This window comes from Electrophorus electricus, chromosome 7 (genome assembly GCF_041902795.1).
Source record: "Electrophorus electricus isolate QZ-2024a chromosome 7, ASM4190279v1, whole genome shotgun sequence".
Taxonomy (NCBI): domain Eukaryota; kingdom Metazoa; phylum Chordata; class Actinopteri; order Gymnotiformes; family Gymnotidae; genus Electrophorus; species Electrophorus electricus.
In genome coordinates, this window is record NC_137503.1 from 3,743,480 (window position 1) to 3,770,000 (window position 26,521).

The 26,521-nt window shown below is 41.9% G+C and overlaps 1 protein-coding gene across 9 annotated transcripts in view; it reads left to right on the plus strand.

Annotated features, from left to right (window-relative positions):
• The window catches only part of tp63 (tumor protein p63), a 46,686-nt gene that overhangs the window by 4,257 nt on the left and 15,908 nt on the right, over window positions 1–26,521 (plus strand). For 4 of the 9 annotated variants that reach the window (XM_027007718.3, XM_027007720.3, XM_081717173.1 and 1 more), the window contains exons 2-4: window positions 4,690–4,827; window positions 5,017–5,146; window positions 22,647–22,895. In XM_027007718.3, coding sequence (XP_026863519.1) covers window positions 4,690–4,827; window positions 5,017–5,146; window positions 22,647–22,895 — 517 coding nt within the window. Of the gene's footprint in view, window positions 1–4,689; window positions 4,828–5,016; window positions 5,147–5,522; window positions 5,626–14,878; window positions 15,066–22,646; window positions 22,896–26,521 lie in introns of those variants that run through there. The other 5 variants (XM_027007719.3, XM_027007721.3, XM_027007722.3 and 2 more) reach the window with 3 other exon arrangements.

A 26,521-nucleotide genomic window follows, 5' to 3' on the forward strand; every position in this document is an offset into this window, starting at 1 on the left:
GTCTCGTTGCTTGTCGTCCATGAGACCTGAAGCAAGGTATTTCAAGCCGAGCCGTACTTGAGGTTCAAAGTACTTGAGGTATGGATCGGGCTTTAACCATTGACCTCATGTATGAAGGGTCTGCTCCATTTTTGGCTTTGTAGGCAAGCATCAAGGTTTTAAATCTGATGTATGCAGCTACTGGGAGCCAATGAAGTGACAACCTAGGAGTAGATTGCTTTTAAAAACAGACTTTAAAAGGCAAACAGAAATCTTTGTCTACAATAACTTAAATGATATCACTCAAGTTAGTATCTCGATTTAATACCCAAATTATTTATTGGCTTTCCCAACAAACAGTTGCACCAAATAAGTATCTACACTTCTTATATTTACATATTTTTACTACATACTATATTCCAGTACAATGAAGAAACGTATCGAATGTGACCTTAAGTTTAGCAAGTTGCTAGTTCACTGTTCACTGTGCATTAGTTAAAAATGGTCAGGGACTGCCCTCACATAATAATAATAACAATAACAATAACAATAATAATAATAATAATAATAATAATAATAATAATAATAATAATAACAACAACAATTTGTTCATTTTCTATGTACGTTTAGCAGGTAGTAACCTGAGTCAGTAAATGAGGAACTTAATCTGATAGCCAACAGACCCATGCAAATATCTACTAGTTTACTGAGCTACATAGCTTTAGGTTACATAAGTACTTACTTAGCTTCACATTAGTGTTTCTGCAACCACTAACCCAGGTAGCACCAGTGCTGTTTTGACACTTAAATGTTTGACTTTGTTCGCCATGCTTTCGTTGTGACGGTAGATAGCATTAAAAGTCCAAAACATGTATAAAACATTTATACATCCGCCACACACACAGCGCGCTAGCTAACGGCTCCCCGGAGCAGCTATTTTAGCGGAACATGGAACATACGCAGGTTAGGGAATGTAGTAACATGGACAGACATTGAAAAATCTTGGCTAACTGAATTCAGTGATTTGAACAGAAGCGTACTTAGCTTTTTTTCTTTTTTGCTAGAAATCTTGCTAGTTAACCTAGCTAGCTACGTCACCGTAGTAAATATACGAATACATGAATGAATGAATGAATGAATGAATGAATGAATGAATGAATGAATGAATGAATGAATAACCAACCAACATTCACTCCAAAACTACTGACTAGTTAACTTCGCTACCGGATTTTAACTGACCATTAACTAGTTTAGGTTAGTTAGCTATCTAACTGAGCTAGTTGCAAATCCCAATAAACTTGTGGTTACCTAGCTAACGTGTCTACTGTAAAAACTAGGTAACCGAGCTAACCTACTGTACAAAACGCATGTGGCTGGGTTTGGCATTTGTGCCTCCACTAAACCAAACAGTGTTTATTAACCAAACAGTGAGCGTTAGGAGTGCTTTATTTCTCATGGTTGGCCGAGTAGCACCATACCTTTGCTTTGGCTCAACCTTAAACAGGGACTGACCACACTTAACACTCAACTCCTGTTGGGCTTCTCTTGGGAAACTCTAAGTAAAAGAGGATCTCACTGTGCTGCTAAAGCTGCCCTGTCAGTCTTCGTCATTTAGATATTAGTGTTGATTCTGGTGTAATTCAGGTTTTAGGACTATCCTTTAATATTTATTCTGTTCTGACGTTCAGATGCGGCCATGACTGCATATTATACTAACATGGGTTGAAAATCAGTGTGCATTAATGGTAATTCAGTTTTGTAAGCTTGAGCCACACCTCTTTGGCACAGCATAAAAGGAGGAATTGAACATGTATTTCTTGTTGCTGCTATATCCTGACAAGTTCAGATCGTGCACACGCTATAAGATTCTTTGCTGCAATAAGTACAATAAGAAGGATTGTCTGGAAATGTTTGTGTGTGTGTGTGTGTGTGTGTGTGTGTGTGTGTGTGTGTGTGTGTGTGTGTGTGTGTGTGTGTGTGTGTGTGTGTGTGTGTGTGTGCGTGTGTGTGTGTGCAAGGTTCACACCATGGTAATATAGAACTCTATTCTTGGCGTTCTGCCGCGACAGTTGTTTCGTCAACCCGCAGGGGTTGCGCTTGGGGAGACAAATAAATAAATATCTACCTGTCTGTCTGTCCGTCCTTCCGTCCGTCTATCTATCTATCTATCTATCTATCTATCTATCTATCTATCTATCTATCTATCTATCTATCTATCTATCTATCTATCTATCTATCTATCTATCTATCTATCTATCTATCTATCTATCTATCTAATTCATTTATGTAAATATTATGCATATTATGATTTGTTATTATTCATTTATGTGCCTATTATGATTTCAAATATGTTCAGACCATAATGAGGTGACTGACCAGAGCCAGAAAAGCACTGCAACCTTAGCTAAGGCAGTTCAGTCTGGCACCTAGTTTGCTTCTACGCTCACTGACCACCATTTTTATGAGGGTATAATTGTACTGACTGTAGCCCATTATGTAGGCATTCACAATTCATCAGTCATACTCTACCCTGTTCATCACTGGATAGTTTCTGGTTACAGGACCATTGCTGTTGATTGATGTTGATTGACTGGAAGACCGTTCTAACATGGCAGTTGTATGGGTGTGGGTACAGGTTTTTCAGGGACAGTAGTGTTGTCTGGGATTTTTACCCGCATCAGTGTCACTGCTGGGTTGAGTGTGGTCTGACATCCAGGAACAAACAAACAGCCAGAAGCTATTTATTTTTCTTTATAAAAAATATTTATTTCCCATTTTTTGTGTCCTTTAGGTTTTATCCTTGCATGAATAAATCACTCTGAATTACCTGCATGAATGAAATGTTCTTGACCAATGAAATTTCATTGTCCTTCAGAAAGGGTTAGAGGACAGCTATGTATACATGCCCCACTGCAATGCACGTGCAGATATGTAAAGGTTTGGGTAGTCCCGCTGTTACCTCTATGATGTTGGCTTGTTTGAAGTGGATGTTCTATGTATGTTTAAAGGGATGCTCAGGAAGTTGCAGTATATGTTATCTTAGAAAACAAAACAGAAACAGCAAACAGCTTGCTAAAGAACCATGCCTTGTCCTCTGTGTGAGTCATCGTACGTTCATTATTGTTTTGATAATGCAGAGCAGATGGGCCATCCATGCTGCTGTTCTTGACAGTTGCAATGGCAGTCAAATCTCTGTTTTAGTGCTTGTAGGATCAGCAGTAAAGTTGACAGGAGGCAATGCTCTAGTGTAGAACACTTACTTGGCCCAGGGCTGAGACGAAGCTACCCCCCACCCCCTTTCTTATTTTATAAATCTGCGTTATCTGAAAATGAGTCTGAGGCATTAAATTAAGTGAAAAGCCACATTATACAAAAATGTTTAGTGGTCATCAGTTCCACTTATTTCGGCTGAAAAGAGGGCATGGCATTTCTGATCTGTTTCGGGAGCTTTGTGGGAGGGAATGGACTGCAGGATTTCTGGACTTAAACCCTCTGTAGTTGAGTTTCATCCCTAGACTGCGGTAAGCTGACATGCTGCTTCAAAGTTATTCATTAGGTATGTGTGTGTCGCTCAGCGTATTAATATCACTCCCACACAGGATGCAGGGAAATTCCAGCCCTACACCCAAGTGCCAGCCTCAGATTATGACTTGACATTGCAATTCTCAGCCACAGACTCTCGCTCTCGCTCTCTCTCTTTCACACACACACGCACACCTACGCAAATCTTCTGCCCCCTGCCAAGCCCAGTTCAGCTGCAGACACAGGGGTGGTGTGCTGCAGATCAGAGCAGTGCCTGAATTGCTGCTGTCATCCAGACGGCGGGGGGGAATTCCGCACCTCCCGGGCCCCCAGCACGCGCAGCTCCTCGGCAGGAACGCCGAGACGCTGGCCCGTCGCTGGCCTGCCGCTTGGTGTAACGTTTCAAGAGCGCAGGGGTCAGGATGTCTGCACTGACACTCACTCTCTCTTTTGTCTTTAAAGATCTCACCTTAACTTTGTTTGGTGATGAAGGGTTTATGGAGCTCTATCAGAATGCTATGGGAGAATGGTTAGCTAATTTTGCCTCATGTAGGTAAATGATGATGATGATGCTGATACTTTAGAATTATGATGGCTTGGTTATTAAAGGCCTTCTAGTAAGTAAGATATCTAGGCTTATCTCATTAGAAGTTGGGTGAATATCTGCTTGAAGAAAGCGCTGTGCCTTAAATCAGCACCATTACTGCGCCTCAGACAGTTTCTAGACCATCTCGTGAGTTTGCACCAGCCCAGTGGTTGTTGACTGCTGTGACCGGTTGGCTCTTATCAGATCGTAGTCTTCATTTTGATAGAACACGTCGTGCCTCCCACAAGCCATTAAAACACAGCAGTAAAGCTCAGCAGCAGTGTTGCCCTACACTTATACTCCACCACCCCCCCGTATGTTTTTTTTCTTTCATCTTTGTTATAAATCACCAGCCTGGAATTGACGTTACACTGGCTGCTCCAGTTCTGGCTACACAAGCCATGGCTCCGTGAGCCTTGTCACTCGAGATTAAAAGATGCTTTGCGTTCTCTGAACTGATGCTGGCCTTGACACTGAATTTCTGTTATGGTTCTGCATGTATTTTCCAAAGCCTTCTCAACCACACAGAGATGAGCCAGAGTTGTTTTGTCCTGTACCATGGTTCTTCACATGCTGTGTTTTGTGTGTGAATTTTCTTTCAGTAGACTGAGGGACCCAGCCGCTTGTCTGTCGTGGGCTGAAGGATCCTTCCTGGCCTCCATGTCCCAGAGCCCAAGCTCCCAGGGAACAGACATCCTCAGCCAGGATGTCTTCAACCAGCTGCTGGAGATGCTGGACCAGTGCGTACCTCCGCAGCCGCAAAAAAACACGTGCACAACCGTTTGCTCCCGGCCGTGTGGGGGGGGCGGGGGGGGCGCATATTGGTGGGCACGGCAGTCATTGTGGGGGGGAATGAGACACAGTGAAAGGAATGAAACTTGTACCGTGCACTCAAAAATTCCCCAGCTGTTTCTTCTGCCTCACCTCAGGTCGGCGTTCCATTCAGTACAGCCCATCGAACTCAACTTCTCCGAAGGCTCGTCAGACAGCTCTGCATCCAACACCATTCAGATCAGCATGGACTGCATCACCATGCACGGGTCGGACGAACACCTCACAGTGAGTGTCGCACAACAGCGCAAGCCACGCAAACAAAACTCAGTCACGCCGCCTCAGCCACGCCAGTCCAGACTCTGGAGCAGCAAGTGACAGTCCAGACATGGCGAGCCCATTTTAAAAGAGAAACCCTTCCGCTCTGGCCTTTACATGATGAGAGAAATTTTGCGGATATGTTTATCTGCATCGTTGAAGCAGAAGGATCTGTGCCTTACTTCTTGCCAAGGCAGCGTCGTTAAACCCTGTGATCTCATTGGAGGCTGTGCCCGCTCATATTGCATCACGAGTTCCCACAGTGCTTTGCAGCGTGTCCTCGGGATTCATACCTCTATTGCATTTTTAAACATTTCACAAGACAGGAAGTGGTTGGGTGTTTGTTTGAACATTTGGCAGGTGTGCATTTGTACTGAAGGTGGAAATTCAGCAGGGGTGTTGTTCACGAGGCTTGAAAAAAAGTGCCTCAAGTGAAGAAATCAGTGCTGGTGAGTATTACGATGTCCTACATAGTAACGTGAAATATTTCTCAACTTCGAACACACCTACAATTCTTTTTGATTAATCTGCAGTATTGCTATGAACATAGCCTATGTCAAAGTATTAAGAGCTTAGCTTTAATGTTGGAAAGATTTATTATTATTATTATTATTACTTTTATTCACATTATTATTTATAGGTATACCTTTTCCTCAGACATTAACCCCCTAAATGTACATTTTTTAACTTTTAAGTTTCAAAATGCAATGGTACTCAGGCACCCATGACAGGAAATGGAGAGGAATGCTGTTCCTTTCACTTTCTAATATAGAATTTAGCCAGAAATTCCCATGAACTTGTAAAGCAGATGTAGGCCAAGAACACTTTTTCTTTCTTTTTCTAAAATAAAACAGTTCCTCTCATATCTATTATGGGAGTGATGTATAGGATATGTTTTATAAATATATATTTTTGTATAGGTGTGTGTGTATAAACATTTACTGTCTGCTTTTCGGAATGTATTGCTATTATTTTAAAACATAAATTAATTTACAGCCTACCCTGTTTTTAAAGTTGATTGCAGCTAATGGAATAGAAAACGTTACTGAACAGAGACCTGCCATCATCTGTCTTTGAAGGCAGCATGCGAAACTGTTTTGTTTTGTGTGACCAGCGAGGTGCATAATTGGGTTTCTGGGGAATTCAGTGGTAAACTCCAGTAAAAGCCGTTATCACCCATGTGCACATCTGGGGGCGTTTGTTGTGGGGTTCCCCTTGTCAGGAAAGCCTCCGCTGCCTAGCAACCACTTTTCTGATTGGGTTCATTCAAAGATGATTTGAAATGTTTGCATGTGGACCAATAACGGTTGCTGGCTGTAACTAGCATGATCCAGGTCCTGACGGTGTAGCCTATTTATGTTTTTCCCCCACCATGTTTTTGTCACATTTGTGTTGAGATGCTCCAGATAATTTGCTGAGATAAAAGACTAGCCTGCATATTGTAGAGCCGAGCAACCTCACATCTGTAAAACTGAGCAGCTCGGTCCAATCTGGGTGGCAAGTCTGGATCAATGCACTATGAAAATGGAGAAGACCTGCTACAATACTGTCAATCAGACATTTTCTCCTTTGATGTAAGTCATCCATTTTTATGTTATGCGCAGTTATTTTGTGTTACCCAACCAGTTGTTTGTCAATTATGGATAAGATTTCTCCTCCGAGTGCTTTTGGTATGTTTTTCTCTGCAAAACATTTGTAACCCCTTTCAGCTGTTCTTTTCCATAAATACCAGGTGTGAGACACTCTCCCTCAGGAGAATTCCACAGGCACATAAGAGTTACATTTTATAAGTATACAACAGCAGAGTAAATGGAAAGTCTGACTTTTAAGTGTGTGAGCTGTAGGCAGAGTGGCATAAGAGTCTACTCAAGCCGTGAGCAGCCAGACACAGGGGGTGAGGTGAAGTCTCCCCTCCCAACACAGGAATGCTGCTGCCCGATAGTAAATAGGAGAGGGGGTGGAGGTATGACACTCGGAGCAGCACAGTGATTCTCTACCCCCGGGGGTGTTGGGCGGGCTGCTCTTCTGGGGGGGGGTTCTCTCCTTTCTCTTAAACTGGTGATTAATGCCCCCTCCTACACTTACAGAACCACCTCCGTCCTCCCGCCTTGCCATGCACCCTGCACCCCCCCACCTCCGTGTAAGGTGTGGCACTTTGGGGAGAGAGAGAGTCACGCTAACACGGCAGCCCGCGCCAGGCAAAGTGCCATTAGTGAAGGAGACTCACAAAATCCAGAGGAGAGTTCTTTAAAAGACTCTGGTGAGCGTTGCCACCTGTCCCTCTAAGACCCCCTTCACCAGATCAATCCCCCCATCCCCCACCAAAAAAAACTAAACTAAACAAAAAAAAAAAGTCCAGCTGTCTTGGCACCTCCTTCCATAGGTGTGCCGGCGTGATGAGTCATCAGATGATGTGCACTGTTTTAGCACCCTGAGGGAACGGTATTTGCCTTGTGGAGGGGTTTTTGGATTAAATCTGAAATTCCATTTTCTTTCCTTTGGAGGGTGCGTGCTTTTGACTAGCCACAGGGCAACAATTCCAAGCAGCACCTGTCACAGGGTAGGTCCCAAGCCTGAGTCCACTGTCGTGATGACGGAAAACTGACGGGGGGAGGAAGAAAGAAAAAAACCTCACACACACACACACACACACACACACACAGACAGCAAGAGACAGTAGTGTAGACTCAGGTAACCCTAAAGAATGTGAACGGAAATGGCAACCGGGGAGAACAGCGCAGCTCAGCTGCAGAGAGTGTCTGTCACAGGCCTGTGCTTTCTGTCAGCTGGGTGTGCCAGGCTTGTGGCCTGGAGGAAGCTGGAGATTTGACTGGCTAACGAAACACGGACATTTCCGGGTTGCAGACTGGAGTACAGGAAAAGCTCAGCTCACTCCATTGTATGTTTCCCTGCCACCCCCACCCCCTTTCCTCAGCATTCCTTAAGTTGTGAAAGATGTTTAGATGGCTCTATGTATCTCGTCTCTTTCATAAGGAAGTGTACTTTTTTTCAGCAATTTTCCCTTTTCCTTGTATCTGTTTTAATGTGTTTTTAACATTTGTTAAAGACATAGGTGCCCAAGCTCATGTTCTTTAAATTATAGTCACTGAAAGGGCAATCCCTAAATCAGGTGCTGACAGACCTGTAAGAGAGAATGTATCTCCCAAACTGAAATGCACATTTTGGGTGTGTGTCTGGCTGAGCTGGGCCAAAAGGATTTCAGCTCAGCTTGGAACCTCTGATTGCTTTTTGCTGGCTTTGAGTGAGCTGTTTAGTCTCCAGTGTGTCTCTTCTCTTTCTTTGCTCTTTTCAGTCTGTGCCTGACTCAGCACAAGGTGATTATAGAGCATTAAGAAGGTGTGTTCCTTACCTTCTGCCACCCCTTCCACAATTACTGTCTGTTTTAGCCATGTTCTGCACAGAAAGTGATCTTTTCTTAGGCGGTCTGTCTAAGAGAAGCATAGACGCACCTTATAATGTTCACAGACCTTTTTTAGCTGTAGGCTTTTAGAGGTTTAGGCTTTGCTATTTGGTATAGGAAGCTGTTCTCAGATCAGCCAAGTATTCACCTGGGGCTATATCCCAACTGCTTTCTTGTGCACTCTCCAGTGCTCCAACTTCAACTGCTCAATCAGTATCGACTCTGCTCCACCAGTTTGCCTGGAGCAGCATCAGACAGTGGTAGAGAACTGAATCTTTTCCAGGAGTCCCTGACTGCTGTTCAGCGTGTACGGTCTCCGTGTACGGTGTACGGTCTCCCTTTGCAATGAAGAAATTTCTTATACTTACACAATGCGCATGTGGTATAATGAAAAGATTGTTCACTGTGTTTGCGGCATGGTAGATAGTAGATGGTTGGGTAAACACTTAACGTTACACAATATTACACAGAGTATCAGGCAGGACAGCGACCAGACAACAGTAAGTAAAACAGGCAATAAGTGCCAGATAAAAAAGCAAGTTACATGAAGTTACATGTACCATAACAGTACAACAATGAACAGATGCCAAAACCGAAGACAGTGTAAACAGTGTTTAGAACCTTACATCTTGTGTTCCAAGAAAGAAAGGTATAGGAGGGCCTCTAAGAGCAATAGCTACAATTATTTACTTTCTTGTTGTTCCTCCTTTAGGTTGGGCCTGAAATGACACCTGGGTATTGCATATCTGGTTTGGTAGGAACGATGTGTTTGTGGGTTTGCTTAAACTGGCGGGAAAGTGTTTTAGCTCATGTAGCTTATCTATCTGATTATGTTTTGTGAGAAACCTTCTCAAATGTGTTAGTTACCTTATGATTATTGAGTATATAGTTTCCTTATAGTCACAGTCTACTGTATATTGGATTATGCTAGTACATGTGCTGGAAGGTCATTGGTATGGTTTTTGACAGTGGTTTGTTGTATTAATTTTTTTTGTTTAATTGCTGGCTGGAATACAGCCCTCCCTAAAGCTATTCATGAACTGGCAGTGCTCTCTGTGAGTATGGCCCCAACAGGATGGAGAGGTTCTGAAGCCAATTACACAGTAAAGCAATTCCACAGTAAGTGTGCAGGTGTTGGCTTTACACTGCCTATTTCTTTTAGGTGCCACAGGTGGCTCGTTCCCTTGACTTTACTAACAGATTATTATCCTGAACTTTAACACTGCTGCTTACACTTCAACGATAGACAAGGCCAAACGCCCCCGCACCACATCCAAAATGCCTTTCAGTAAATCAAGAAAGATTATGTATCGACAGCTGTTAAATCATTTGGGATTCGTTACCCTGCTGAAATTGATTGCTAAGATGATGTCTTGCAAGGCAAGCTGGCTGGATGCGTAGATGTGTGGGGCCTCAGGCCTGCCTGCCTCTTGGGGCCTCTCTTTATCTTTGATTGGCCCTGAGGCATTCCATTACCCTCATCAAAGAGCCAAACCCTATTTCACAGGAGAAAGAAGAGTGTAAAGTCACCTCATCAATTATAGGCTAAGCAGGCAATAATAAAATGAGTCATGTTATTCTCTCTCTCTCAGCTCTCTATCTGTCTGTCTATTTCTCTCTCTCTCTCTCTTTCTCTTACCCTCACTTTAAATTTCTCATTTAGAACAAATTAATCTATTTCAGATGCACTTTTTTGTTGGCACAGTAAATTAATCCAGCCCTCTTCAGCAGCCTTTAAGGTATATGGTGGCAGGCAGCAGGCAGGAGGCAAAGCTGGGCTGAAGTGCAGTGATTGCCCCCTCCCGAAACCACCCCTGCCCCCCATCACCCCACGCCCCCCCACCCCCCCACCCTGACCCCCCCGGGATTGCTTCTCTTCCTGCCCCCCCCCCAGTAGGGGGTGATGGAGGCTGTCAGTTCCTTGTACAGGTGTCCTCTCAAACTCCAAGCACCTGACACACGATACCTGTCCTATTCCAGCAGCCTTTAACCCAAACAACCCTCAAAGAGTCAAATTCAGTTTAGAGCAACATCTTTTGTCTGACACACAAGAAAACACTGATGTTTTCCCCACTCTCTCTGTGAAGCAAAGCTCGTGGTTATTGCCTCATAACCGATGCCTAATTCAACCACTAATGTTCTGTATGGAGGGTGTGTGTGTGTGTGTGTGTGTGTGTGTGTGTGTGGTGGTGGTGGGGGGGGGGGGTATTCTCTACCTAATATATCCTCTGTGCAAAAATAGGTGTTGGAGCACTTAACAAGTTCAAGTATGATCACTATTAAGCTGCTCTCTCTGGTCTGCTGTGAGCTAGCCACCTAGTATTCATAATGATACTAGGAAGTTATTTTTCCACACATATCGTGATCACTGTATTGAGTGACCTGTCAGACAGAGAACCCTGGGAAGATTCAAAAATAGGCCAGACAAGGTAATGATAACTCCCTTATAGAAACCAGAAGAATATCCTTTTTGTGTTATTTCTCTTTGATTTGTTCTATAAATCATTGTGTAGCACAGGTTTTAAAAGGTCTATAGAAATGATGAATGCTGGATGTCTATCTTTATAATTTAGTATATATCCTTAAATAGATATTCTATCATTTTAGCCTTGAAAAAAAAAAATTTCATCTACTTTTTGCTTTGGCATATGGTTTACATTGGAATGTTTATGTGTAATCTTACAGATCAAATGGAAAATATAACTGCCATATGTAGAATATATCAAAATATATTCTAAAATATATATCAGGTAGTTTGTGAGTACACAAACTACCTGGAGACATGAAGTCTACTGTTGTGGCTGCATAAATGGCACAATGTACGCACTAAAGTTGAGATCAATGTAGGATTGAAATATGTTTGTAATTAGTCGTCATTCACACTACCATTATACACACGAATAATATTAGGTATAGTCTGTTTAAAAAATGTACCGTTCTACGAGCATTTGGTTCTGCTGTCAGCCATCAGTGTAATATTAGACTATGCTCTTTCTTCACTATTTAGTCCATCCTTTTAAAAGGGCCACATTAATTACACTATTATTCAGTTAGTATTTATTTTATTCCTGTTTTACCAGATGGGCTATGGTTAACTAAGCAGGTGAGTGACTAAGTACTTTAACTTTTTTGTAATTTACTAAGGAACTTTTTTAGAACTTTTTTTTTCTTCATGCTTGCATCTGACATCGCTTGCTCTTCTTCATCAGGGCGCATTCCTCTTAATTGAGTGTCTAGAGACGTCTGAAAAATGTTCTTCCCCTTTAGCTGGCATGTGCTTTGGTTGCGATCGGTGGGCTGAGACACATTTCTGGAGCTGACCCTCTATTTCTGCGGGGCTGCCATCAGGAATGGTAGGAACACTAATGCGGTCACAGTAACCGGTTACCTTCGCAGGCCATTATACATTTTCCAGTTAAGCTCCTGAATGGTCTTAGATTCTCACCACAGCAGAGAAGGCATATATGGCTAGCTGTCCTCGTATACTGCAATGTACAGCGTACAGGAAGCATAGCTGAGTTATTTGGGGGTTTTTGGACATTCTGCCTTGCAAAGAGACATTAGTAAAATATACTCTGCAAACTGCTTACTATTAGGAGTGCTGTCTGCGAGAGTTGGCATTTCTGATATTTTGCACAACAGATCCTTTTTAATTGGCACAGATTTCTGGAGAGAATTTCCTTCTGTCATCTCTGCAAACTGCAGACATTTCATGCAACAAAAACAGTAAGATCACATGCACTCAAATGTACCTGCGTGTTTGTTTCCACACACCATATGTGTTGGGGAACTCTAGATTGGGGTGACTGCGGTTTCAGCGGTTTCTTATGGGGCCCTAAATCTTATTGTAATCTAATTACTTTTCACTTTGTTCTTCGTTATCACACAATCTTAGTCTGTTTTACAGTAGCAACAACCCACTGGGAGTTAAAAGGCACAGCAGCGAGCGCCCTATTCAGTAGCACCACCAGTGTTGTTTTAGCCTAATTAGAAGTTTGTTTAGCTAAACTGATTGCTCTCCTCAAGAGCATTGTGAAGAACTGCTGCCACCATCCCTGGAATGGATGCTGGAGAAGCATTGTCTGGTTGGTCCAGGTGACCTAAGGCTAATTCCCCCCTGTAGCAAAACAGGGTGTGCGCTCCTGATTGGAGACGGTAGTAGTTACAGGTCCTGGAGGGGTTTGGCTGTCGTGACAGCTCTCTAAGGGTGCCTCATGGCCTGAAGGTTGTAGTTTTCTCCTTTTTGGCCTGGATTAATAGAATCCCCACCCAAAAGCTACACTCAGATTCATCGTACTTAAACTCTGATTCACCGTACTCAAAAAACGACTCACAGGGCAGTACAGACTCACAACATGTGCCTAATGGGGGCAAAGTGGGTGTGCAATTCATTGGCTGGCAATTCATGTGATATACTAAATATGCTGTAGGAACTTAATTAGCTATTTGTAAAATTTGAATAAAATCTTAATGCATTGTAATCTCCCAGGCAAGTCAGTGTGCTGTGTGTTATGCATAAAGTTGGTATGATTATCTCCTAAAAATTCTGGAGATTCACTGCACGGTTTAAAATTTTTCTTCTCCAGTATGTTTTTCAGTACAATTCTCAAACATTTTTCAGTACTATGGCGCTATAAGATTTAAGTTTGAACACCCTGAAGTAGACTGACGTCACTTCCAGAGATACTGTATATTAGCCAGAAGTTAAGTGTGACAGCCACATGTCTTTTTTTTCTATTAAAAATTGTTTACTGTGACTCTGGTTCACTGAGATGCATTTTGAGGATGTAGAGGTAGAGTTCTAATCTTCAACAACAACAACAAAAAAGTTATATTAATATAATATATATTTTTATTCTATAATATTTATCATTTTTTGTGGTAATAATAGTAGTTTTCAAAATGTAGCAGTATTCAAAGGGGATGTGGCAGTATTCAGTCAGAATTAGCATTAATATTGAGACTTAATTCATGAATGACATTGAATTAAGGATATTTATGAATGTGACTTGCAGTTACATTTTTTATTAAAATAATTACAGAACCTAACAGAAACTAACATTACACTAGAAACATTTGTTCATGCTCATGTCAGATCATTCATAAGTACAACTTTAACTAAAACATTCTGATCAAAATGAAAAGATTTAAATCTGTGTTTTTTGGGGGGGGGGGGGGTTCTGATATCTGAAAACAAAAATAAAATGTGTTAAAATGTTTAAGACAATAGCAGATAACGACATTGCTGACTCGCTCTCTTTATATTTCTCTCATTTTTCACATAGATTAATTCACCAAAGTCCTTTTTCTATAGATACAAAAGAGAGCTCCAGTTCCCCCTATCTGAACCAACATTTATGTGTTCACAACAGATCTACACCAGTCATCTCTGGTAGATACAAGCAGTCTACAGCCACTCTTTTGTTTTTCAAAGCACACTAACAGAGGCTAGGGGTAAGTTGGGGGTTGCCACGGTGACCTCTTTCTTATGCAGATTAGCACTCTAAATGCTTGAGGTGCTCTGAGCCTCTGTAGTGAACTGATCCTTGGCATTCTGAAGAGATACCGTCTAAAGACATTCATCTAGCTGTCTCTCTGTTTCACACTGCAAAGTCGTGTATCGGTTTATGGCCTCCTTGATTTCTTTAGTCGTCTATTTTTGTGTGTCCTTTGGAATTTGAGGTCTTTAAAATAATTATTGAGAATTTCACAGCTCTAGAATACAAATGTAAAGACTTGATAAGGGTTAATAGAAGCAAGCATCTTTTATAACATCTCACTATCCACAAAAAAAAACAAAAAAACAAAATGAATAACCATGTTTGGTATCTGAAGTAATGTTTTGCAATAAGTATCAGAGTATCATACTTCACGCTATAAGTATCAGACTTCATACTCATTTAAATGCACGCACTAAGGAGGGGGTGTTGTTTTCTCTGTTCTTTTTTGAGTGCTCGTCAATGAGAGATATTGTTTTTTAATTATTTCCAGCCAATACAAAAAAAAAAAAAAAAAAAAAAGAAATAGCATCTTGCTCCATGATCATTACTCGGAATGTGTGGCATATGACACGAAGCAAGTTGTTCACTCGAAAAAGTTGAATTGTTAGGAGCTAAACATCGCTGTCTTGTGTGTTTTTAGAGCATTGCAGGGTTGTCCTTGAGGGAAGTGCCAGAAGATAGGTAGCACCTTCCCAAAGAAAAGGGTGTGGACTCAGGTATTGGACAGGTAGCTACTCAGTCCCTCCCCTCTGATCTGCCTTGTATATAGGGCTATCCCACAGAATTCCTATAGAGATTCTGCACTCGCCCTGTTCACATCCATAGTCCGGACCGTCATTTTAGGGGAAAAGGGAAAGAAGCAGGGCAAAGAATCCTGGAGCCTGTGGAGCAAACAGCAGCTGCACTGCTCAACCTCAGCGCCAATATGTTGTACCTGGAGACCAATAACCCTGCATCGTACAGTGAGGTAAGGCCCCTGCCATTCTTCTGCATGCATGGAGACAGAGGTGTTCACCAGCCTTCCACTGAGACTTGAAGGCAGGATCCCACGGGGCACCTGGGAAAACTGGACCCACTAAGGCCTAGCTAAAGTGTAATTCTTTCTTTGCATCACTCTGTACATGGTCGTCTTCAGTGTCCTCGTAAAAAAACTGAAATGCGAAATGGGTGCTCAGGTAGTTGGATATGGTGCTGAATTTTAAATAAATGGCTTGGATATATGAATACTAACTCCATTTTTTATTTTGTATTAAATTAGTGTTTTAGTTGTTATTTACCTAACAGTAGTAAATTCATTGGTGTTTTTTGGGACAGTTGTTTTTGTCTTGTGACTATCTTAGTGTGTGTTGAGGTATTTTTCTCTCAGATGGTCCTCTGTTCCTCCTTGTTTGTGTTGTGTCTGGTGGGGGGACACTAAAGTGTTTGTCTAACTCTTGTTATGTGTGTTACTATAACTATACTCTTGTGTTTGAGTTGAGGCATTCAGCAAATACTGGGAGTTTGTTTAAGATTGCTGAGCCTATTTGCATGGAACAATTGTGCCGTATTTACCAAATCTGTCAAGAAGGCCAGTGTAGGCAGCTAAAATAGTGCTAACTGCATTAATGGAATCAAGTACAAAAATACGTAGGAAAGCTGTAGTTTAGAACAAACGCTTCTCCTTTACTTACTTATTATCATTATCTTAGTCATTATTCGTCTGCAGCATCTGTGTTTGATCAGATTAAATTACCAGATAAACCTGACAAAGGCATTTACCAAAACAATTGTAGATGTCTAGTAATGCAGACATCACGGAACATGTCGGAGGGGATTCTGCATTCTACAGATTTTATCTGAATTTATTTCACCTTTAATTTTACTTGTTTTATTCAAATTACTCAATTCTATAATTCCTGATTTAATCAAGGATCTTAAAAGATAAAGAAAGATTTTAAAAGCTGATGCATTTTAGCATGGAATTTATTTATTTATTTTTTACATATATTAACATTTCTGCTCAAAGTCGTATATGGCTAGTAAATATTTACCTTTGAATAAAACCTAATTTAAAACACCTAATGTAAAATGAAAATAAAAGTTTTCCGGAAGCAGCGGAATAAATGCATTCAGAAGGATTCGGAAGGATCGTATTTGGAGAAAATGAAACTCAACTTCTTGCACTAATCTCCAATTTTTCTTAACTGATGTGACGTTTTTCTTAGTCTGAATCATGCTGGACATTTTTCAGGAGACGAAGATTTCAGATTTGGGCCTCTTTTGAAATCCCCTGTCAGTGGTTAAGACTCAGTGTGGATCTGTGTATTTATTCTCCAGAAGCTCCTCCATTCCGTTTTGGCAGGTGGTAGTTGAGTCTGCCAGCATCAGAGCCACCAATCTTTGGCGCAAAGCTGTTGTCAACACAACACCGTTAGCCCACAGTCTGACCTGGGTGCCGTTAGGAGCCCGGTGAATCCTCCCACCCACACTCTTTTTTTTTAAAGCTGGGCTCAGGTAACCAATCTGCAGTTCACACAGCTTTGATTAATGCTCTTAAATGCTCTGTCTCCCTCATCCCTTCTTTCTCTCTCTCTCTCTCTTTCTCTTGTTCTCGCTCTCTCTTTCTCTCTTTTCTCTCTTTACTCTCTGTAATGATGGTAGGGGTTGTGAGACTACAACCAGCCGGCCATGTTTGGTGTTGTAAGAGGAGAATACAGGTGGATGAACCGTAGAAGATATGGTTGTTTTCTAGGCATTTACCCAAGTAGTGGGAGGTGGTTTTTTTTTTTTGATATGTCGGAAAGAGATCTCGTAAATTAACCTGGCAAATGCTGTTGTATTTCAGGAGTGCCCACCGAAAGAAAGTGTACTTCGAATGCTTTGGGTGGAATCCATTAGTGCAAGGAATGAGGCACGGATTTGTTAGGTTTGCACAGGTTTGCTTATAGCGTGGAGATTGAGTACCATCCGTCTCTCTGTCGTCAGGGCAGTGGGGGAGGGTTTCTGGTTAAGTTCCCCCTCCTCTGTGTAACGCTTGGCAGAGTCTCCTCAAAGAATGCGTCCGCCGAGGCTCCGCATTGGAGTGTCGGGCGTGAGCGGTTAATTGCTTTAACAGTGTTTTGATACAGATACAATCACTTGCCCTGCTCAGCCCAGTGGGCATGAAGTGAGAGACGACACTCCACCCAATTCCCCCCAACCCCACCCTACCCCAACCCTTCTCACCCCCAACCCCTCCTCAATTTAGTGCTTAATGGACTCCCTCCCCATGTGTCAGAGCCGATCTGATTACCCAGCCTGGGTTACGTGCTGCCCGGGTCAGTGGAGCAAAGCCCCGATGGACAGCTCCTTCACCAACCCCCACCATCCCACACCCCCCAGGTCAGCCCTGGTCTCCTCTAGCTCCTGCTAAGCTTTAGGGCATCATGCTATATGGAGAAGGCCCGGATGGCCGGAAGCCTGCTCTGTCACACTTATCCATGGCTGCACCTACCTATGAAGGTCGAAGTGATTTATTGTAGGTTGTGACTACTGGAATTTTGGCCTAGCTGTTTAACTGTGAAGTTATCATGGCAACAGGCAAAGGTGAATAGATATTTTGATTCGGTTTTTGAATGAACCATTATTGAAGGAATTAAATAGAAGAGTGCAATTATGTGTCTGCCAAGGCGTTTGACATGAAACAGTGATGCAAGCATGTCTTTCAAAAGTGTACTCAAAGAATATACTCAAAGTGTACTCTGAGAGCGTATGGTCAACACCCAGCTTTTTTCCCCATGTGCACTTCATGGCATTTTTTTCCAACTTTAATAAACCACACATGGTAATTTTTAAGATCATTTGTGGAAACCTTTCTCTTTGCATGTATTTGTTATAATACATGAGTTATTCTCCATTGTTATCTCTTCAAGTTAAAATATTTCTGATTATTTTACCAGGTGTTTTTTACAGCACTTTTTAAAAAGGCGCGTTTATATATTGTTTGGTATTTTACGATAAATCTATTGCACAACACCACAAAGAGAAGCACTATTCTCATTTTAAAAAATCTGCTTCCATTAATTGCGTCAGTCAGGCACATGGTCACTGGGGAGTAAATGCGTGCAGTGTCATCTCAGTGTAGTTTGAGGATTAAACATATGCACACATTTGTAAAGGTACCATTACATGCGAACAAATGTTCACTGATTACTGATAGCTTGTCAAAACATACAAATCCCATTGGGTCTCTTGTAAAAACTTGTTGATTTGTGCAAATGGTTGCTCAAGAAGAATAAATTTGGGCATTTCAGCTTACTATAGAAATACAGCTTAGGGTATCATATATGTAGATTAAATAAAGTAAGTCATTCTGGGCAGTGGTTTAAAAAAAAAAAAACAGTACAATCCAGTATAATCAATATTATAAAATAATGATATTTGTTTAAAGACAGTTCCAAGAAGAAAGATGAACATATAAAGGAAAGTGTTTAAAAACCACAGAGTAAGTTAAAAGATTTGTGTTCTTATGGACTTACATTAAATGTAGGATAATTATACCTTTATATAACATGAAAACAAAAACAAACAAACAAAAAAAACCTTGACCAAAACGTATGATGTAAAATTAGATAATCTTGTTATGTCTTTACATTTTTTTCACAGTTGTTTAAAAAAATAGTCTAGTTGTGTAAAAAAAAAAAAAAAAAAAAAAAAAAAAAATCTGTTCTAAAAACCAGGCACATGTGTCTGACTTTGTTTGTTAGAAAATAAGAATACAGTTATGGGTTCTGAGTCTAGACATGACATTCAGTATTAATATGTATACGGCCTCAACTTTAAACTTTTCATATTGTTTATCATTGACCTAATAGCTGCCGGAAGGGACACAAAGCTGTATCTTATAGAATTGTTTATCACAGTATTTTTATTATACAGTTAGTAAAATGTAATTTTTCATGGATTTAGAAACATGAGGGTTTCATGCCACAAGGCCTCTATTGTAGACACGCCTCTCAATGTAGCTCATTGACAGAATTAATTAATTCAGTAATTAATCAACTCCAAGAGTTGCGACGAACCAAAATGCACAGGAGGGAACTGAACTGAGTGGAATTGATTGTGATTTCTGAGCCATGCTGCTGTTTGCATTTCAAAACCCCTCGCAATGGGTTAGTGCGTTACTGACATTCCAAGGATGGCACTGACAGGCTATCACTCCCGAAGGTCGGGGCTTTTTTTCCTCTTTCGCTCGAAGCATGCTTTCCCCAGCATCTGTCCGTGGGCAGGGACATGCAAACCGGCTTCAGCAGGCTGCCCGGTCACTCTCCCACATCCTTAGATTCTGCCTGATTTACAGCCAACCTGCTTAGCGTCCCAACGTCCCAGGGGGCCCACACTCGGGGGATGGGGCTATAAACAGGGAAGTATTTTTAAGAGCAGCTAAAGTAGTTGTTAGATGGCTGTTGTGTTATGGAGGATATCATCTGATTAAAGGGAAGGTGGAGGAGAACATAATCTCTGGTTCCCCTTCCCTGGCCATAAGCGGGTGCCTTATGTACTCTCAACCTGCTGCGTGCGTTCATTTTTCATGGATTTAAATTTTTTTTTTTTGCCCACTCTGTAGTATAGAACCTCTTCTGATTATTTGTAGTATTTTTTGCCCAGCTGATGGTTGTTGTACTGAGTGCCATTAGTTGTCTGTAGTAACTGTCCCTCTAGTTCTACTTCCAAGTATACGCTGTGATTAGAAATTTCAACCGCATGCTTGACTGCATAGCAGGCAACCTGCATGTTTTTCTGTTCCCTCATGTGTGTTCGTTGTTTCTTTGTTGCTCATAATTGCTTTCATATAAGCTCTGACTGAGTCCTTAATCAGAGTTTTGTTGGAATATGACTGATGGTAGTTTTTCATGGCTGGGTCTTACACCACAAGCCCAGAGCCTTTGAGATCATCTGTAGTGACTCAAGGTGTACAGGAAATAGCCGCCCCACAGCAGACTCTAGGCTAGCTCCTCCAGTGCTAATGTTTATTCATTATTCTAATTTTAATGTGATGGGCCGTGACACTGTATATCCCATACACAAGTTCATACTCTTAAACACAGCTTAGGGAAGGGGTTTGCTTTCTCATGTGAAGAGTCCCTTTCCTGGCAGCTATATGTGTGTGTAAGAGAGAGAGAGAGAGAGAGAGAGAGAGTGAGTGAGTGAGTGAGTGTGTGTGTGTGTGTGTGTGTGTGTGTGTGTGTGGGCGTGTGGGCTCGCACGCGCTTTAACTTGATCAAAATCGCCAAGGGCAAAAAACGCCTATGCTAAATTTTACACCATGTGTCATAACCTTTTGATTATCTTTCTGTGCAAGAAGAAGAGACAGCATTTGAAACTTCTGTGTGTGATTAGATCAGTGTCTGAGCAGGCGGAGCGTTCCGCGAACCTCCATGGGAGGATCAGACACACACAGTGTGGCCATGTAGGCCCCTCTGTCCCTAGAGGACTCCATTATCTTCTAATTGCTCCATTGTAGAGGCTCGTGTGTCTGAGAGCTGTAGCCCTGTGGGTGCCAGAGGGGGTCACTCCCCTTTGAGAATGTGTGTGTGTGTGTGTGTGTGTGTGTGTGTGTGTGTGTGTGTGTGTGTGTGTGTGTGTGTGTGTGTGTGTGTCTTTTAAGTACACCTGCTGACCTGCTGTATTGTACACCCAGTCTGGCTCTTTAAAAACGCGGGTCGCACTGGTCCTGTGAGACTGAAAAGGCTCGTGCATACACACACAATGACCGCTGTCTGCACAGGTGAAATGTATCACTCTTCTCTCCTTCTTCCTGCTCTCCCAGTGGATGTGGCGGAAAGCTACCACCAGCTCTCTTTCAGCTCTACTGATGTGTGCATGTGCGCAGAGTGCATCTGCAGACAAAGAAATGCTGTGCAGGTTTTTTTTATTGTGTTATTTCTTGTAGCCACTTGGTGCGGTAAAAAAAAATGTGTGTATGTGTGTGTTTATATATCTCCATGGGGATCCGATGTCTCCACAATGATAGGAACATCTGACAGTTTGGACCCTCTGTCCTTGTGTGGACTGTCTTGTATTCCCTACGGGTGCACATGCTGTTTATTTATTAAGTAATTAATTTACAGAAATTGGTGCATTTCATTAAAAAAAAAAACTAAAACAACCAAACAATTTACTTTTGGTTACTGAAGTTAAGGTTAATTAGCTACAGGAGTCATTAAGTCCATGTAAGTTCCCTGCAAGAATAGTAAACAAGACTCTGTGTGTGTGTGGGTGTGTGTGGGAGACAGAGAGAGAGACAGAGAGAGAGAGAGAGAGAGAGAGAGAGAGAGAGAGAGAGAGAGAGAGAGAGAGAGAGAGAGAGAGAGAGTGAGTATGAGAGTAAGAAAGAGGCACAGAGAGAACTGGAACAGCTGACTCCTTCCATGTCTGAAATAAACTGGAGCTCTAGTGGAGATTAATGGTAGTTTGAATAGCCACCCAGCCGTGCTCCTTCAGCCAGGAATGTTGTGTGTATAAAGGGAAAGGAATTGACAGGGCAGCCAGAGGACTGAGGCAGGAGAAGGTTGGCCGAGTTCCAGAACATTTTCCCTCGTCTCAGATGTCGGCCGGTTTAATTCCTCTGTGCACCTCTGCTCGGAGGATGCCACGGGAGCAGAAGGAAGCACATCGCATCCACCCACCACATGATCTGGACTCGAACCTTTCCACTTCAGCATCACTGGAGCTCTCGGTCTAGTTAGGCCCCATTCACAGCCTGTCTGGAGTGCCAACGGAAAAGCTCTCCCGTCGCTGTAGCTCAGGGTTATGTGGCTAGTGTTCTCCTCAGGCCTGCTGGTGCTTTTCTAAACAGATGTGCTTCTCCCAGAAGGCTCCTGGGCACTCTGGGTAGCTGCTGGAGCAGGGGCAGGGCTGAGGGTGAGCTGCGTGGCACGTCCACTCCTGCACTCTGGACTCAGGATGCACAGGACCGTAGAGAGTGAGGTTCAACCCAATGGACTTCTTTTGCTTTTCTCCTCACTGGACATGGACTCCAATAGTGCTTCAGTCTCTGCTTCAGCATGCGCTGGGCAGATCCTTACACATTCTGGATTGATTTTTCCACACTCGTTTACTCATTTTTGACACTCTTTACACAGGAATTTACAGCACCTTTACTTTCAAAAATTATATTTGTATAACCATTGTTTGATGTGAGCAGCAGAAAGAGTCCTGGTTTCAGGGTTTTTTTTCACGGTGGCAAGAACAGACGTGTTAAATAGAATGACCTCTTGGGTTATGTTTCTCTCTGAATTACACATAAACAAAGACTCATTTAGTGAGCCACCACAAGTTAGCCACCAGCTAGTGCTTCAGTAAGCCCACCGTGACATCACTGTCTGATGTACAAACATCAAAGCTCATCTTAACAAAGTGAACACAGCATTATATACAGCTCATTATATTTAGTTTTATACATATTCTTTGTTCTTTTATGCTCATAACACATTGGGGGTTTTTTTGTTGTTGTTTTTTTTTTAGCTTAAAAGGCTTTTTTTAGCTTCTTTAAAGGCATAAACAGACTTTTGCTTTCTCTTGTTTCCAGTCACAGTACACAAACCTGGGGCTTCTCAACGGCATGGATCAAAATGGTGGATCCACCTCGACCAGCCCCTATAACAACGAGCACGCTCAGAACAACGTGACCACCCCATCACCTTATGCCCAGCCCAGCTCCACCTTCGAGACTCTGTCGCCGTCACCTGCTATCCCTTCGAACACAGACTACGCTGGACCACACACCTTCGACGTGTCCTTCCAGCAGTCGAGCACAGCCAAGTCCGCCACGTGGACGGTAAGACGCAGAATTCACAATAGTGCTGTGAGCTGAACCGTAGAAACACAAAACACGGGGGTTTGTTGCTTTTTGCTGTTGTTTTTAATAACATAAATACAATATAGAACTTGTTGGGTTTTGCGATAAGACACATCAACCATCAAATCTGTTGCTAATTGGTTAAATTTAAGATTTGATGTCATCAGTGAACACTGATATACTTGCCTTTTGCCTTTTGGAAACTAGCTAAGAGCTTTAACTTTCTCCTATTAGTTAGGAGATTGGAGATACAGACAGTGAAAATTGGAGAAATCATTAAGCAAAAAACAAAAAGAAGACTATATAATGGGAGTACTCAAAGGTTTGGGGTTTTTTTGTGTGTGTGTATGGTAAAAATTCTAATCTTGTGGTTGATGATTTGGAAGCAGTTTAAAGCATTTACAGGACATCAAAAGCAGGGTTAAGTGTCTAGCTTAAGGGGTACAACACAAGCTCTCTGTAGCTCTCTGTCGGAAATGGAACACACTGCCCTCAAGTTACCAGACCCTTGCAACCACTCATACAGCCTCCGTATCAAATTCTTCTCCGAGCCCATTTCTGTGCAAGAAGGTAAATTTAAATGCCTACGAGGACCTTGGCATCTGTTCCTAGTTAAAATGGCACATTCGTTATCGCAGTTCATTTTCCCAGTCAGCACCTCCCATGCTCTCCTTAAGGAAGGATCATTCCTCCCGGAGAGAAGTGGGAAGTCTTTATCTGTCTGATCACAGCTCTAGGCTCTTCTGTGATCTATATGAAAGTCTTCAATTACCAAACTGCACCTGGCAGAGGGAAAAGAGCCTTGAGGTTCAAACTGGCCTGCTCTTATTGAGAAGTGTGCTCTTCCACACTGTGTTCAGCACTGACTACAGCTTCAGTCCTGCTCTTAGTGAGAAGTGTGCTCTTCCACACTGTGTTCAGCACTGACTACAGCTTCAGTCCTGCTCTTAGTGAGAAGCGTGCACGCCCAAACTGTGTTCAGCACTGACTACAGCTTCAGTCCTGCTCTTAGTGAGAAGTGTGCTCTTCCACACTGTGTTCAGTACTGACTACAGCTTCAGTCCTGCTCTTAGTGAGAAGTGTGCTCTTCCACACTGTGTTCAGTACTGACTACAGCTTTAGTCCTGCTCTTAGTGAGAAGTGTGCTCTTCCACACTGTGTTCAGTACTGACTACAGCTTCAGTCCTGCTCTTAGAGAGAAGTGTGCTCTTCCACACTGTGTTCAGTACTGATTACAGCTTCAGTCCTGCTCTTAGTGAGAAGTGTGCACGCCCAAACTGTGTTCAGTACTGACTACAGCTTCAGTCCTGCTTTTAGTGAGAAGTGTGCACTCCCACACTGTGTTCAGTACTGACTACAGTGTTTATCTTACCTCCTGAACTTTTGCCACAGTGGTGACTCAAGTCTTTACATTTTGCCCTAAAACAACACATTGCCCTTTAGGATTACTGGGTAAATCTCATGAACTATGTCCAAGTGAGACTAAAATCTAAACAGTTACAATAAGTAATTTTTTTATTGCAATATGTAAAGTACACACTGCATTTTTACTTGTGATACAATTTCACAAGAATGTAAAAATATATTAAAAAATAACTTTTTAATGTTTTAAAGACATGCACCAGTATCTTTCTCATTACCGATATGTCTTATGATGAAGAAAAATAGGCTAATCAAAATTACACTTTAGGCTAATCAAAATTACACTTTCCACATTTTGACAAACAGGTATATTAAACTATCAAAGCAGTAAATTAAAATTCGTTTTCAAAGTAATTTAACATACGTTTAAAAAAAACATTTGGATTACTGACATATAGAGATGAGTATGAATTTGTTTTAGGTTTGTTTTGTTTAAACTGTAAATTATATAAATTTATAAACACCATAAAAATTAGTAGAGTTTTGCCCTAATAACCAATCGTAGTCAACTGGGGGAAAAAAAGAGGGAAATGCTTTATTCTTTTATAGGTGTAACAGTAATGAGAAACCCATTATGTGATATGACATTTTGTATGTTATTTTTTCAAATGCACTGTATGGATAAAATTATACTTTATGATAAATGTATCAGAATATTAAGGATTATACAATACTGTATGTGAGGAAATAGATTGTGATTGTACTGCTATTTATTATGATTACAATATGCCTCACAATGTACTAAAACAAATTAAACTTGATGTGATGTGGTTAAAGATATACATTTTTGTGAACAAAACTTTTTACATAAATTGGATTGTGCAAATACTGTGATTCATCAGAACACCTACTGATTGCCCTGGAACATCTGTGATTTGTTAGAGGGCTAATGTGTATACTTCAACCTGCAGTGATAGCCATATTGTGAAGGCCAAAATTAGGATAATGACTAACAAATGAAATATTGCACAACTCTACGTTATAAATGTGTATTTTTAGTTTGTGTAGATCTATATTTGTTAAAGTAGTCCCCAAGATTCATGACTGACCCCTGCTGGTCAGCTAGCGCAAAGCGGCTTAACGGTTTTTGCCAAGTAGAGATGCTACAGTATTACTACACGGTGTCAGTGCTACAGCTCAGTGAGCATTACAGTAGCTACTTAACTGATTGTGAATGTGATGTTGTTTAGCTGAGATTGGTGCCACAAACAGACAACCGACAAAACCAGCTAATCAAGTTGTGGTGGCTCACGGGGAGTGTCCCAAGTAAGGACAGAAGACATTTTTGTCTGTTATGCAGAGTACTGTTGAGTAGTGTTGATGTGGGGTTTGTCAGCCAAACAAGACCGAAAAGGGCTTCTTTTAAGGATGGCGCACCCCAGCGGACGATCATTAACGCCGTGTTAGCGTGCAACAGTAGGTGGCGATCTCCTTTTCGCTACTGTCAAGCTATCCTTACGCTATGGTATTACCCAAAGGGCTAGGTTAATGTTTTCACAATTTATTTTTGCTTATTCGAGGTTAACTCAAATATGCAAAAATACATTTTCAGGTGTTTTAATTAGGGGTTGAAAACAAACGTCAGATTCAACAGGTGGTGATTCCTTTCCTCCCAATCCGAGGTACCATTAATCTCAAATTTGACACAAGATAGTCTGGAAAAACCTGTGTTTCCATTGCTCCGATGATAAAAGGTAAAGCTGCCTTACATCTTTGAGTAAACAACTAGAGAGGTAAGGTAGCTTTGTGGGACGGTCCCTCCGCGTCTATTGGCTGCGGGGCCGTGTGGGATAGTGACATTTCTACGATTCCCACCACAGCCCATGTCATCCTCGCTCCTGTGACAAACTCCACCAAAGACCTGCAGATACCTGATTTGAGCGTTCGCCGGCAAGGCCTCGGCTGTGAGAACCACACACCCCGCCCCAGTCTCAAAGGGGAATCTTCACACATGGCAGCAGCCCAGTCACCCCTGCAGCATTTGGTGGGAAGTGCCATTTTAGCTCGTCCCTGCGGTAGCAGCGCACTACAGCTGCGCTGCAGCTGTGAAAGTGCAGGAATGCGGCGATAATGACAAGGCTTTTTGTTGTTGTTAGGTTTTAAAAATGGATCATTGTTTCAATATTTTAGAAAAGTCAGCAGTGATCACTATTTCAGTGCTGACTTGTGATAGGAGCTCCCAA